At 44.3% G+C, this 12,262-nt stretch overlaps 1 protein-coding gene across 1 annotated transcript in view; it reads left to right on the plus strand.

Moving 5' to 3' along the window:
• Rudimentary (carbamoyl-phosphate synthetase 2, aspartate transcarbamylase, and dihydroorotase rudimentary) overlaps positions 1 to 12,262 on the plus strand; it is a 37,993-nt gene that overhangs the window by 4,226 nt on the left and 21,505 nt on the right. Inside the window, exons 4-13 of the mRNA XM_076324261.1 lie at positions 808 to 1,124; positions 1,919 to 2,486; positions 3,158 to 3,391; positions 5,040 to 5,681; positions 6,366 to 6,918; positions 8,385 to 8,760; positions 9,928 to 10,354; positions 10,626 to 10,824; positions 11,841 to 11,992; positions 12,106 to 12,210. Coding sequence (XP_076180376.1) covers positions 808 to 1,124; positions 1,919 to 2,486; positions 3,158 to 3,391; positions 5,040 to 5,681; positions 6,366 to 6,918; positions 8,385 to 8,760; positions 9,928 to 10,354; positions 10,626 to 10,824; positions 11,841 to 11,992; positions 12,106 to 12,210 — 3,573 coding nt within the window. The remainder of the gene's footprint in view (positions 1 to 807; positions 1,125 to 1,918; positions 2,487 to 3,157; positions 3,392 to 5,039; positions 5,682 to 6,365; positions 6,919 to 8,384; positions 8,761 to 9,927; positions 10,355 to 10,625; positions 10,825 to 11,840; positions 11,993 to 12,105; positions 12,211 to 12,262) is intronic.

The following is a 12,262-nucleotide window of genomic DNA, read 5'->3' on the forward strand; positions in this document are numbered from 1 at the left end:
TGTACACCTATATCCCCGTACATCTGTGTAGCTATAGATCTATATCCATGTACATTTACGTACCTATATACCTACCCTGCAACGTGTGTACTTATTTTCGAGAACGAGCCTCGGATTTCGTTTCGGCTCACCGGGTCGAGACACAACAACGAATAAACAAATTTTAATATTTCTTCGTAATGGAAATCCGCGCGTGTGATCGAACGATCGGCCAGAATTCATTCGTAGCTCGCGAAAATTTAACGAACCGAGCAACTACGTCCCACGAAAGTGTGCAATAAGAAATTTCTTTGATCTATCGTTAACGTTTAAATTCCGATTGTCCAATTTCGTGTAGCACGAATACCGAAATTTCAAAACCATCCGGTAAATTGTTCGCGCGTTTTCCAAATGGACAATTTTCATTCAAATGTAACTCGTCTTCTCTCGAATGACTTTCGATGCTAACCGAAATACAATTGTCTCCGGTGTAACGAGTTTTGTAGTTTCTTCGTTAAAAATTCATCCAAACGAAATCGATCTCGTTTATCGAGCTCGATTGCGTTGTACCGATCGCTTTCCAAAGTTCGATATCTGTATCGTAAAAGATCGTATCGGAACAATGGATACGTCCTTTGATCGAGAGTAATTGCTCGTTGCGAATCTTTCCAGCCGCGGTAGCGATCGAAAACGGTTAATCGGTACCGATAAATCCTGGCCAATTGTGCGCGAGTCGACGCAATAGTTCCTCGCTAGAATTGTTTCTTTCGTTCAGGGACCGCTGTGTTTCGTAGCTGGAAAACTTTGACGCATCGAAACGAATTTCAGGACAGGAGGACGGCTACGTACAACATCGATGGTCGGCCACGCATATGCGTGGTGAATTGCGGTCTGAAGAACAATCAATTGAGGTGTCTGATCGCTCGTGGTGCTCGCGTGGACGTCGTGCCATGGGACACCGATCTCACCACCGTCGAGTACGACGGTCTGTTCCTCAGCAACGGGCCGGGCAATCCCAGCAAGTGCAGCATCACCCTGAACAATATTCGGGCGGTTCTCCAATCGCAGACGAAACCGATTTTCGGTATATGCCTGGGTCATCAGTTGCTCTGCATCGCGGCTGGTTGCGTTGTGTTCAAAATGAAGTACGTACCGCGCCACTTGTTGCTCCGGTGAAGGATCGTCGATCGCAGCGCGCGACGATATTTCTTTACCGTGCACCGGTATTCGTTCCGCGAGTGAAACGAATCCCGCGTGGACGAGAACGTTGATCGATGCCGCCACGAAACGGCTCTTTTTATCGAAGCTGTACCGGATCTTAACGATATCGAGATCTCGATGCTCGACGCGGGACGTCGAATGTATCTCGTTGGGAAGATATCGAGAATCTTGAAAATTTTTACTCGAATAACCGATTGGTTACGTTATACGCGTTATATTTGTATAATATATACTTGTATACATATGTACCTGTACACCTGTACAGCTATACGTTTATATATCTATACACCTATAGAGCTATATACTTTTTTTCCACTTGTTTTCGAATAATTCCGATGTATTCGAGAATCCCGGTACATTCAAGATTTTCGACATTCTCGAACCATGGCGTACTCCCAACGACTCGGAATTCTCGAGGTCTCGCGCACCTTTGATTTTTATCGTAATTTCTTTTTCTTTTGTATAAATTTTTAAAGAGATCCCGAGTGAACGGATCATGGTATTTCTCGAGAGAGAGAATACAACGGCGGGAAAAACGTGGTGAAAAATTAACGAGTTAACGAGCGATCGCGCGATCGCGATACCTCCGAATGCACCTACGAAGAGTAACAATGGTCAAAGACGACGTTGGTTCTCCTCGCGGGAAGAATGTCGAGTGTATGGTTAGTAATTGTCCACGTGTTTTCCATATGGTTAACTTGTTCGTACGCGTGCACAGGTACGGGAACCGTGGTCACAATCAACCGGTCACGCACCACGGAACCGGACGTTGTTACATGACATCGCAAAATCACGGATTCGCCGTTGACGCTGATCAGCTGCCACCCGATTGGGAGGTTCTCTTCACCAACACCAACGACAACACCAACGAAGGTGTCGTGCACACGAAGCTGCCGTACTTCTCCGTTCAATTTCATCCGGAGCACATGGCCGGCCCTCGAGACTTGGAATGTCTCTTCGACGTGTTCCTGGACGCTGTGAGGAACAGCGTCAACGGTGTAGAGGATATCTCCATCAAAGAGATGTTGAATCGGAAGTTGAAGTACGACGTGGAGGAACCATATGTTGCTTTTCGACCGAAAAAGGTGCTGATCCTGGGATCGGGGGGTCTCAGTATCGGCCAGGCGGGCGAATTCGACTACTCCGGATCGCAGGCGATCAAAGCGTTGCGAGAGGAATGCGTACAAACGCTGCTGATCAATCCTAATATCGCCACCGTTCAAACGTCCAAGGGAATGGCGAATAAAGTCTACTTCTTGCCGATCACACCGGAATACGTGGAGCAGGTATAATAGGAAGATGGAAAGATGGGTCCTGGAAGAGGAATCGCGAGTCGATAGGACACCTTGATCCAGACCCAACCCCTTACCGAATCGTAAACATACGAAAAAGAGACCGAGCTTTCCATCTTCCGACTTTGTGTACCGGTGGGAGCCGAAGAGATCCGTTCCGAGAGACTTCTTAACGTTCGTAAACGGGACAGACAGGACACACTTTCACCGTGGAATGATTTATTCGTTGAAACAATCAACGCTTGGACAATAGTTGGATAACAACGGTTAACGTAAATTAAAGTTAACATTAACGTTTCACGTTTCACGGCACTCGTCCCTAAACACAAAGGCAAGGCCCTTACCCGCTTTCTCTCGCTTCGACCGTACTCTTTTCCGGTTACGGTTCCGAAAACTGTGCCCTCTCGAAGCTTCGCGTTTTCCTAAACCTACGCTATCTTAAAATTACGATACTACGATATCGAAATCGGTTTTCGTCGGTAGAATCGACCCTGTGCACTGTCGAGAGCCACGGAAATCGAGTGGAAGGCTTTCGTAAGGATAACTCTTCCCAGAGTGGAAATTCTAACCGATTGGACGCGCATTTCTTTCGGGATAAAGAAATTCTTCGGTTCCCTCGGAGATTTCCCTCGGATAATCGTTTCCGCACGGTTTGTTCGTTTCAGGTGATACAATCGGAACGTCCCGACGGGGTGCTCTTGACGTTCGGTGGACAGACCGCTCTCAACTGTGGCGTCGAGTTGGAAAGGAGCGGAGTCTTCGATAAGTATAACGTGAAGATCTTGGGATCGCCAATACAGTCGATCATAGAGACCGAGGATAGAAAGATATTCGCCGAGAGGATCGGTGAGATCGACGAGAAGGTCGCGCCAAGTGTCGCGGTGTACTCCATTAAAAAGGTGAGATGCTCCGAAAGCAACTCTTTATTCGCTGTACCCCGGTTTCAATGGAACTTGGTAATCTTTCGATTGGAATGGGATTAAATATTCTACAAGCAGAAGAATAAAATATTCGCGAAACGTAAACCGTATTCGTCGAAGGACAACGTACCTTGGATGTCACGAACCGTGCACATGGTCCTTACGATAAATTGTTCGAATAAACGTTGGTGATCCGTGGTTACACGTGTTACGAGTTTAAATGTTCCGAGAAACGTTTGTAATATTGACCTATATCGCATCTACGCATTCGTAGAACGCGGAATCGCTAATAGCAGGTTGCAACGAGGTCTACTCGTAAGCAAACCCGATCAGTTGTCCACGAGTGCTCCAAGTTACGTAAATAGTTTCTCGAAACCCGTAAAGGGTTTAGTTCACTGCGCAACTGGTATATTTCGGTGTACGTAGAATCTCACGCGGCTTGGAAAATTTTTAGATCTCCCAGAGCGTATCCGCGAGAGTCACTTTACAAAAATAACGCGAATCGTGAACTCGGCTCTAAACGGTCGTGTCCTTGAAACGTCTTTCGTTCGACTATAAAGGGAATTCCCCCAGCGAGAGGTACCAAGCGAAACACGAAGAGGAACGAGAGGACCGAGAGGACCGCGATAGCTGATAATATCCGTGCAAGACAACGACGTTCTTGTTTGCGTTAACATTTATCCCGGAATCAAAAACAAATTCCACGATCCAAAACAATCTTACGACACGACACGAAAATCTTCTTCTCTGCTCGATCTTTTAAGAAACTCGATTCTTCGATCGAATAAATTAATGAAACGAATCGATTCTCAAAGAAAATATTATACCAACGTAAATCGCATTACACAACGGATGTAACGTTATTTGAAATTTTGCGAAAAAAAACTTGTTTTCGTGATTATTCAGTGGCATTTTGTACTTCAATTTTCAAGTGTGCGTAATAAGTTATAAATTTTATTCGGTACGCGAACATTGCCCAAAGTGGGTCGCGTTCGACTTAATTTTAACGAGAAGCGTATCACGAAAATGTTAAGAAAAAAAAGAAATTCTACGCGCAAAAAGCGAAACGAAAGAAAAAGTTTCGCCGTTCCCTTAGCATCGTTACACGTGGATATTTAATTTTCAATCGTATTACGCACACTTGGACGCTACACGGTGAGCGAACATCGCGTCGCCAAGGGGGGTTCCCCATAGTAGCAGGGATAAAACGATTCGCACTTAACGCGTGGTATTCTCGCACTTTTAACGCTAGATTTAACACGGGACACGTCATTTTCACGCATTTCCATCGATGAGGAAAATTACGTATAGTATACCGTTTACATTTTTCATCGGTCACTTGTACCGACTTTTATCCATTTAACGAGACAAATATGTATCGAAGTTCATTTTCTTCGAAGCTTTCTAATTTTATAATTCTCTACACGGTATACCTGTTTCTTCTCGATGCGCGCCAATTTAACGCAACAAGTATCCGTAAACCTAGCGTTGAGACTATTACTGGTATTGGATACGTTGGGTCAATAAAGACCCGCGGGAACGCGTCTTGTTGACCCAATGTCTTCTCGACCGGACGTTCGAGAGATATATATATATATATTCGAGGATCGTTTTGATCGTTTCGCAGGCGTTGGAGGCGGCCGAGGTACTCGGTTATCCCGTAATGGCGAGAGCCGCGTTCTCCCTCGGAGGTTTGGGATCCGGGTTCGCGAATACGAAGGACGAGTTGGAGGTTTTGGCGCAGCAAGCTTTCGCTCATTCGAACCAACTGATCATCGATAAATCGTTGAAAGGTTGGAAGGAAGTCGAGTACGAGGTTGTGCGGGACGCTTACGACAACTGTATCACGGTCTGCAACATGGAGAACGTGGATCCATTGGGAATCCACACCGGCGAGTCGATCGTCGTCGCACCCAGTCAAACGTTGTCCAACCCGGAGTACAATAGGCTCAGAACGACCTCCATCAACGTCGTCAAACATTTCGGTATAGTCGGCGAGTGCAACATCCAGTTCGCGTTGAACCCAAATTCGGACGAGTACTACATCATCGAAGTGAACGCGAGGATGTCACGAAGTTCGGCCTTGGCCAGCAAAGCGACCGGATATCCACTGGCCTACGTGGCCGCAAAATTGGCCCTTGGTATCCGTTTACCAGACATCACCAATTCCGTTACGGGGAAAACGGCCTGTTTCGAACCTAGCCTCGATTACTGCGTCGTTAAAATACCAAGATGGGATCTCGGGAAATTTCACCGTGTCAGCACAAAGGTACGGTGCGAACCGGTTGTTCATCGACTCGACTTAAATACAAATTAAATTACGGATACAATTTTCGTCGTATTTATATTTATATTTTATCGTTCCAATCGATTCGTGTATTTTACTGCACGGTAACCCCTCGTTAAAACCTCGGGTTGGTCCCTCGATTAAACGTATTCCTCGCCTACCATTGTTTACGGGTCACCGCTATAACATTTTCTACTCTAGAATTTGTGTCTTAACGCGAAACTGTTCCTCTTTTCTCTAATAACGTGGTACAATTGAAGTTGTAATGTATCATTGTTGTCGTTTCATTGTGAAATTTGTAACGCGCGCGTGATCTAAATAAGCGAGTAAGATTATACGCGCGGGATAATATAATTTCGAGACGAACGCGTCCAAAATGAAAGAACTGGCAGAGAATATTATTAAAAGATTGGAACGAAATGTTGGAAAATATCAGTCGTGCGATTATTTTCAAACCGAAGTGGATTTCACACCGATTCGAGAAGAATTTCAAATTCTGGGCTAATTTTTCCGTAAAATTCGTAACGTAAAGTATCGTTTACAATTTTCTCCGCTACACGAAGACTCGACGCGAGTTTCGTTTCACGTTTTACGCAGTGTTGTCTATTCGTTCTTAGTTTGCGTTCGAGCGTAAACGGAGAAGGGTAACGTTTTCGTTGTTTGCAGATCGGTAGCTCCATGAAGAGTGTAGGAGAAGCGATGGCGATCGGGCGTAAGTTCGAGGAAGCTTTCCAGAAAGCTCTGAGAATGGTCGACGAGAACAACAACGGTTTCGATCCGTACGTAAAGGTTCCTAGCGACGAGGAATTGGAGAAACCAACGGACAAAAGGATGTTCGCCGTTGCGGCCGCCATGAAGGCCGGCTACACGATCGATCGTTTGTACAAATTAACCAAAATAGATCGCTGGTTTCTGAACAAGATGAAAAACATTATCGACTACTATTCGGTCCTGGAGAACGTGGACCATACGAAATTGTCCCACGACGTTTTGCTGGGGGCGAAGCAGATTGGATTTTCGGACAAGCAAATCGCCGCGGTGGTTAAGAGCTCGGAGCTTGTTATTCGATTACAAAGGCAGGAAAGCGATATACGGCCAATGGTGAAACAAATAGATACGGTAGCTGCGGAGTGGCCAGCCACGACCAATTATCTATATTTAACGTACAACAGTTCAACGCACGACGTGAAATTCCCTGGTGAATACACGATGGTGATCGGTAAGTCGTAGATACCGAAACGATTCTCGCTCGATGAAGCGATATCGTCGTTTTTTATCCATTAGGAACTTTTCACCGTTTTTTTGTACGATCGTATGGGCGTTCTGGGCAAAGATTACGAATCGTAAATGTTTTATTTCGGTTTTTATTTTTTAAAAAATGTGTGTGTGTATTTGTCTCACTTGTACTCATTTTTTAAAAAATAAAATAAAATATATATATATATATATATATATATATATATATAACGACACGGTGGACAAAATCAGTTGCTAATTACATTTGAAGACTCTGTCCATTGTGTATACATATGTATACAGTTTCTCGTATGGAAACCTTTAAAACTCAATTGTAGGCCGTCAATCTTTCACAGTCTTATCGATCAGCTAGAGCAACCCCTCGTTAGAAAATGCACCGTCGACCACGCTCGAAACGTTTTACGGAGGAGACTGTAACGAATCTATTTTTCGAATCGATCCTTCGTATCAAGTGAACGAGATACACCAAGAGTGAGCGCAACAGTGAACGCGTCTCGTATTATTAGCGTGTCGGTACGCCAGCCACCGATGGTACAAATTTTTCTACACGGTGATCTATAATCGATGATGGTACAAACGAGATCGGGGATAAAAGGAAAATCGAGAAAACGAAATTGCGTCGTTTTCGAAAAAAGTTTGCGTTTGAGAATCGGTCGAGTACACGCATAAATCGCTGTTACGATCATTTTTGTACACTGGACAATGTCAGAGCTTATTTGCTACCGATACTTAACTATCAACGCGTTTTTAAATTGTCGTTTCGAGTATCCGCTATATTTAAGAAGGTGGAGTAAGACTACGACTTAAGAACGCGTTAATAGATAAGTATAGGTAATAAACAAATATTGTCATCGTATGTATACAAAAACGTCTCGAGCAGCGGCCAGTAATAGAATCCACGACGCTAGTGATTAGGTGCATACGTACTTCGTCTTATTTTCGGTCATAAAATATCTCCCCAGCCTCGTTCGTACCATGAATTATGAACCACCCTGTATTTCTCGTTGTACCTCTACGAAAGTATTATCAATGGATCGATAAAATTCTCCCAATGAAAATGAGACCCAACACGACCGTGTTCGGACTATTTTCTCTTACACGAATCGTTTTCAAAAATTTTTAATTGCCTATGATCAAGAGTAGTCGGAATTCGGTCACCGATGCTCCGATAATACCCTTCACTCTCGCGAAGATACAATCGGAACTGTAAAAACTTTTATTTTGCATTAGCCATCGCATAGATACGCGTGCGGCGTCTCTTTGAACTTCATAACAAAGGGAATAATTCGGTACATATTATCGAGGGACGAACGCAACGTTTTAACGAGGAGTTGCCGTACAAAGGATACGAGCTTTTCTTCGAAGATTGTCCAAACCGCCCGAATTTAACTTAACCGAGAATTTCAACTGGAAAAACGATTTTTGCAGGTTCCGGGGTATATAGAATCGGCAGCTCGGTGGAATTCGATTGGTGCGCCGTGAGTTGTCTGCGCGAGCTACGAAAGTTAGGGAAAAAGACCATCATGGTCAATTACAATCCTGAAACTGTGAGCACCGACTACGACATGAGCGACCGGTTATACTTCGAAGAGATCTCGTTCGAAGTCGTGATGGAGATTTACGATTACGAACATCCGGAGGGGATCATCCTCTCCATGGGAGGCCAGTTGCCGAACAACATCGCTATGGATCTTCACAGACAGCAGGCCAAGATCCTTGGAACGTCGCCGGAATCCGTGGACGGTGCTGAAAATCGTTTCAAGTTTTCTCGAATGTTGGACAGTATTGGAATTTCACAGCCTAGGTAAACGAAGCGCTCACCCTGCGAATAAAATGTTGAACGTTCAACGTGCGAGCGTAATCGTGAAAATCGTAGCAATCGAAAGTTTCGTATTCGTATACACGTTCGAGTATTCAACGTCGTCGTCCAAGTTATCGAGTATCGGGTCATCCCGGTAAGATCGGGATTAGTTGCTGTATTTTCTTCGCAAAATTCGTAAAATATTAGGTGTCGAAAATGCATACGCATCTCACTCGAGATTTTACGCTATCTACGAATGAAAACAATCGTCGCTATCCTTTAATCTTTTCCTCTCGAGTGGCTTCTCTGTGCCGAATTCGATTATCTAGACTTTCATATTTTCTCGGATCGTGCTCATAAAACGCAACGACAGGAGTGTAAACAGGATTGCAAAACGAACTTGCGGGATGACCTAATATTTCATGAAACGATAACCGCGTTAAAAAATCGTTGTAACGAGAATCTCACGATTTCCCTCTAATTGACCGATAAAACGAAATCCAATCGGTACCTTGTAATGGGTAAAGATATTATACTTTCGATAGTTTGAGTCATTACCATTATAAAATACCGCACTTGGTATACAGTATCGGATGAATGTCAGATACACGGTAAAATTCCGAATTATTGTTTCATCAGTATCGTATCGATAAAAATACATATAGATAACGGAATAGTGAAGAAACAAATGTCCCTGGTAGATTTCGACCCGAAATATAGATTTCGTAATGGTATATAAATACGTGAACGATAAAAATATTTTATCCGAAGACATTTCTCCGGTAGTGTAATTCGTTGTAACATTTTCTACTCTAGAATTTGTGTCTTAACGCGAGACTGTTCTTTTCTGTAATAACGTGGTACAATTGAGGTTGTAATGTATCATTGTTGTCGTTTTTTTTCTAAATAAGCGAGTAAGATTGTACGCGCGGGTATACTTTCGAGATGAACGCATCCAAAACGAAAGAACCGACAGAGAATATTATTAAAAGATTGGAACGAAATGTTAGAAAATATTAGTCGTGCGATCATTTTCAAACCGATACTGGTACTGTCTGGTATTATCGGGTACTGGTCGGGGAATTTTTTTATTTCTCATCTCTACGAAAGTAAGCGGAAGTAAGTACTTCGATTCGCCGATCGATCAGAAACGTGTACGACGTTTTCTAGATGGAAGGAACTGACCAATCTGAAATCCGCCATCGAGTTCTGCGAGGAAGTCGGTTATCCCTGTCTGGTGCGTCCGTCTTACGTGTTGAGCGGCGCCGCCATGAACGTCGCCCACTCGAACAACGATCTCGAGTCGTATCTGAAGAGCGCCAGCCAGGTGAACAAAGAACACCCGGTGGTCATATCGAAGTTCATCCTCGAGGCGAAAGAGATAGACGTGGACGCGGTTGCCAACGACGGTGTGATACTTTGCATGGCGGTTTCGGAACACGTGGAGAACGCCGGTGTTCATTCGGGTGACGCGACACTGGTCACACCGCCGCAGGACATCAACGCTGAGACCTTGATGAAGATAAAAATCATATCGAAAGCGATCGCCGCCTCCCTCTGCGTAACGGGACCGTTCAACATGCAACTGATCGCCAAGGTAATAATATTTGTTGACGAGGTATTGATATTCTGCGAAGAATGCCCCTGAACGCGATACTCGCGGTTTTCTCGTCTACCAGTCGCCTTTTCACGATCCTATCGCGAATCGCGTTTCTCCTCGATGGTCCTTTCGACCACTAATCGGTTCACGCGACACGATAACCCGTTTGAAAAATTTCAATCGTCGAATTCGAGTTCCATTCAGGGGCATACTCTCCGGCAATATAGATCGCCGCGCGATAACCATCGATCGTTTCTGTTCTCGATAGGACAACGAGCTGAAGGTGATCGAATGCAACGCCAGGGTATCCAGATCGTTTCCTTTCGTTTCGAAGACGTTGGACCACGACTTCGTGGCCATGGCCACCCGATTGATCGTCGGGGAGTCGGTCGATCCCGTCGACGTCCTCGCCGGATGCGGCAAAGTCGGCGTTAAAGTTCCCCAATTCTCTTTCTCGCGCCTCACCGGTAAGAAGTTGTCTCGTTGATGGCGACCAACCACGGATGGAAGATTCTAGTCGATCGTAACGTTTCGAACAGTTGATCTTTCGGTTTAACCACTACTTTAGTAGATGGATCTACCAGGGACATTTGTGGCAGTATGCAACAACAAAAGTTGTACATTTCGGAGAGAGAAGAATAACGTTCGCGTTATTATTTTAAATAGAAATGCACATTCGTGACGTATATCGAAAACTTTCGCGATTCTACGCGAAAAAGTATCGAGGTAAAGTAGTGGTTAAATATGAAACGTCTTTATCGAGAAAGATGCTCGATTTCGAACAACGCTTTTTAATGGTTTCCGTATCTGAGAATCTTTCAGCTGCGACAGGATCGTACTTAAACGACATTGATCGAAACTTCGAGTACTATTATCGAAACGTCGGTGAGCGAATAAGTGCGGATGGAAACAAGGGAAGACTATTGTCGTGTATATTATTTGAATAATATACACGACTTTCGAAGCGGTTCGTTGCAACGACAATTCGTTAAAAAAAAAGAACTCGATGGAAAGCCACCGGAACAGAGTGCTGTAGCTAAACGGTTAAAGTGAACCGAATTAGGTATTATTGGTCCATAATTTTTTCGTCGATAATGTTTCAAACAAACAGCAATATTATAACGGAAAACGATTTAGATATCTTCTTCGATAAAGACGTTTCTTTAAACTATCTCCACGACCATTTCCTCGCAACTTTACTCTCGCACCTTTACACATAGAAAGAATTCAAACTGTCGAGAGAAAGCGCATTTCGTACGATCGTTGAACGCAGTTGCACCTTATAGAAAAATACGTTTGTCTTCTTTCTTTGATATTTCTTTTTTCCAATTGTACCGATATTTTCCACTCACGACCTGAAACAGTCGCGTGGACCACCCTCTGTCGGAAGGACGCGATCGGTCGAGAAATACTCGTGCCAAGGTTTGAACCGATTAATACGAAATCCGTCGAAACTTTATGATACAGAATTGACAATTTACAGGAGCGGACGTGATGCTGGGCGTGGAGATGGTTTCCACGGGTGAAGTCGCTTGCTTCGGGGACAATCGATACGAGGCTTACTTGAAAGGAATGATGAGCACCGGTTTCCACATACCGCAGAAGGGGATTTTGCTCTCGATCGGAAGTTTCAAGGTAAGACTTTCGTACCGTTTGCACACCGGTGTTTCGATGAATCTACACCACCCCGTTAGACGATAGTCACCCTCTGCGTCGTGTTTTTCATTGGAACGTATCACGATTTACAGCACAAAGTGGAAATGCTGCCGTCGATCCGCAGCCTTCGCAAAATGGGGTACAAATTGTACGCAAGCATGGGCACTGCGGACTTTTACACCGAGCACGGGGTCGAGGTAAGTGAAAGGGAAATTCTTACACGAGTTAAATTGGTCTCTTTCGAACGTA

This window comes from Ptiloglossa arizonensis, chromosome 12 (genome assembly GCF_051014685.1).
Source record: "Ptiloglossa arizonensis isolate GNS036 chromosome 12, iyPtiAriz1_principal, whole genome shotgun sequence".
Lineage (NCBI taxonomy): Eukaryota > Metazoa > Arthropoda > Insecta > Hymenoptera > Colletidae > Ptiloglossa > Ptiloglossa arizonensis.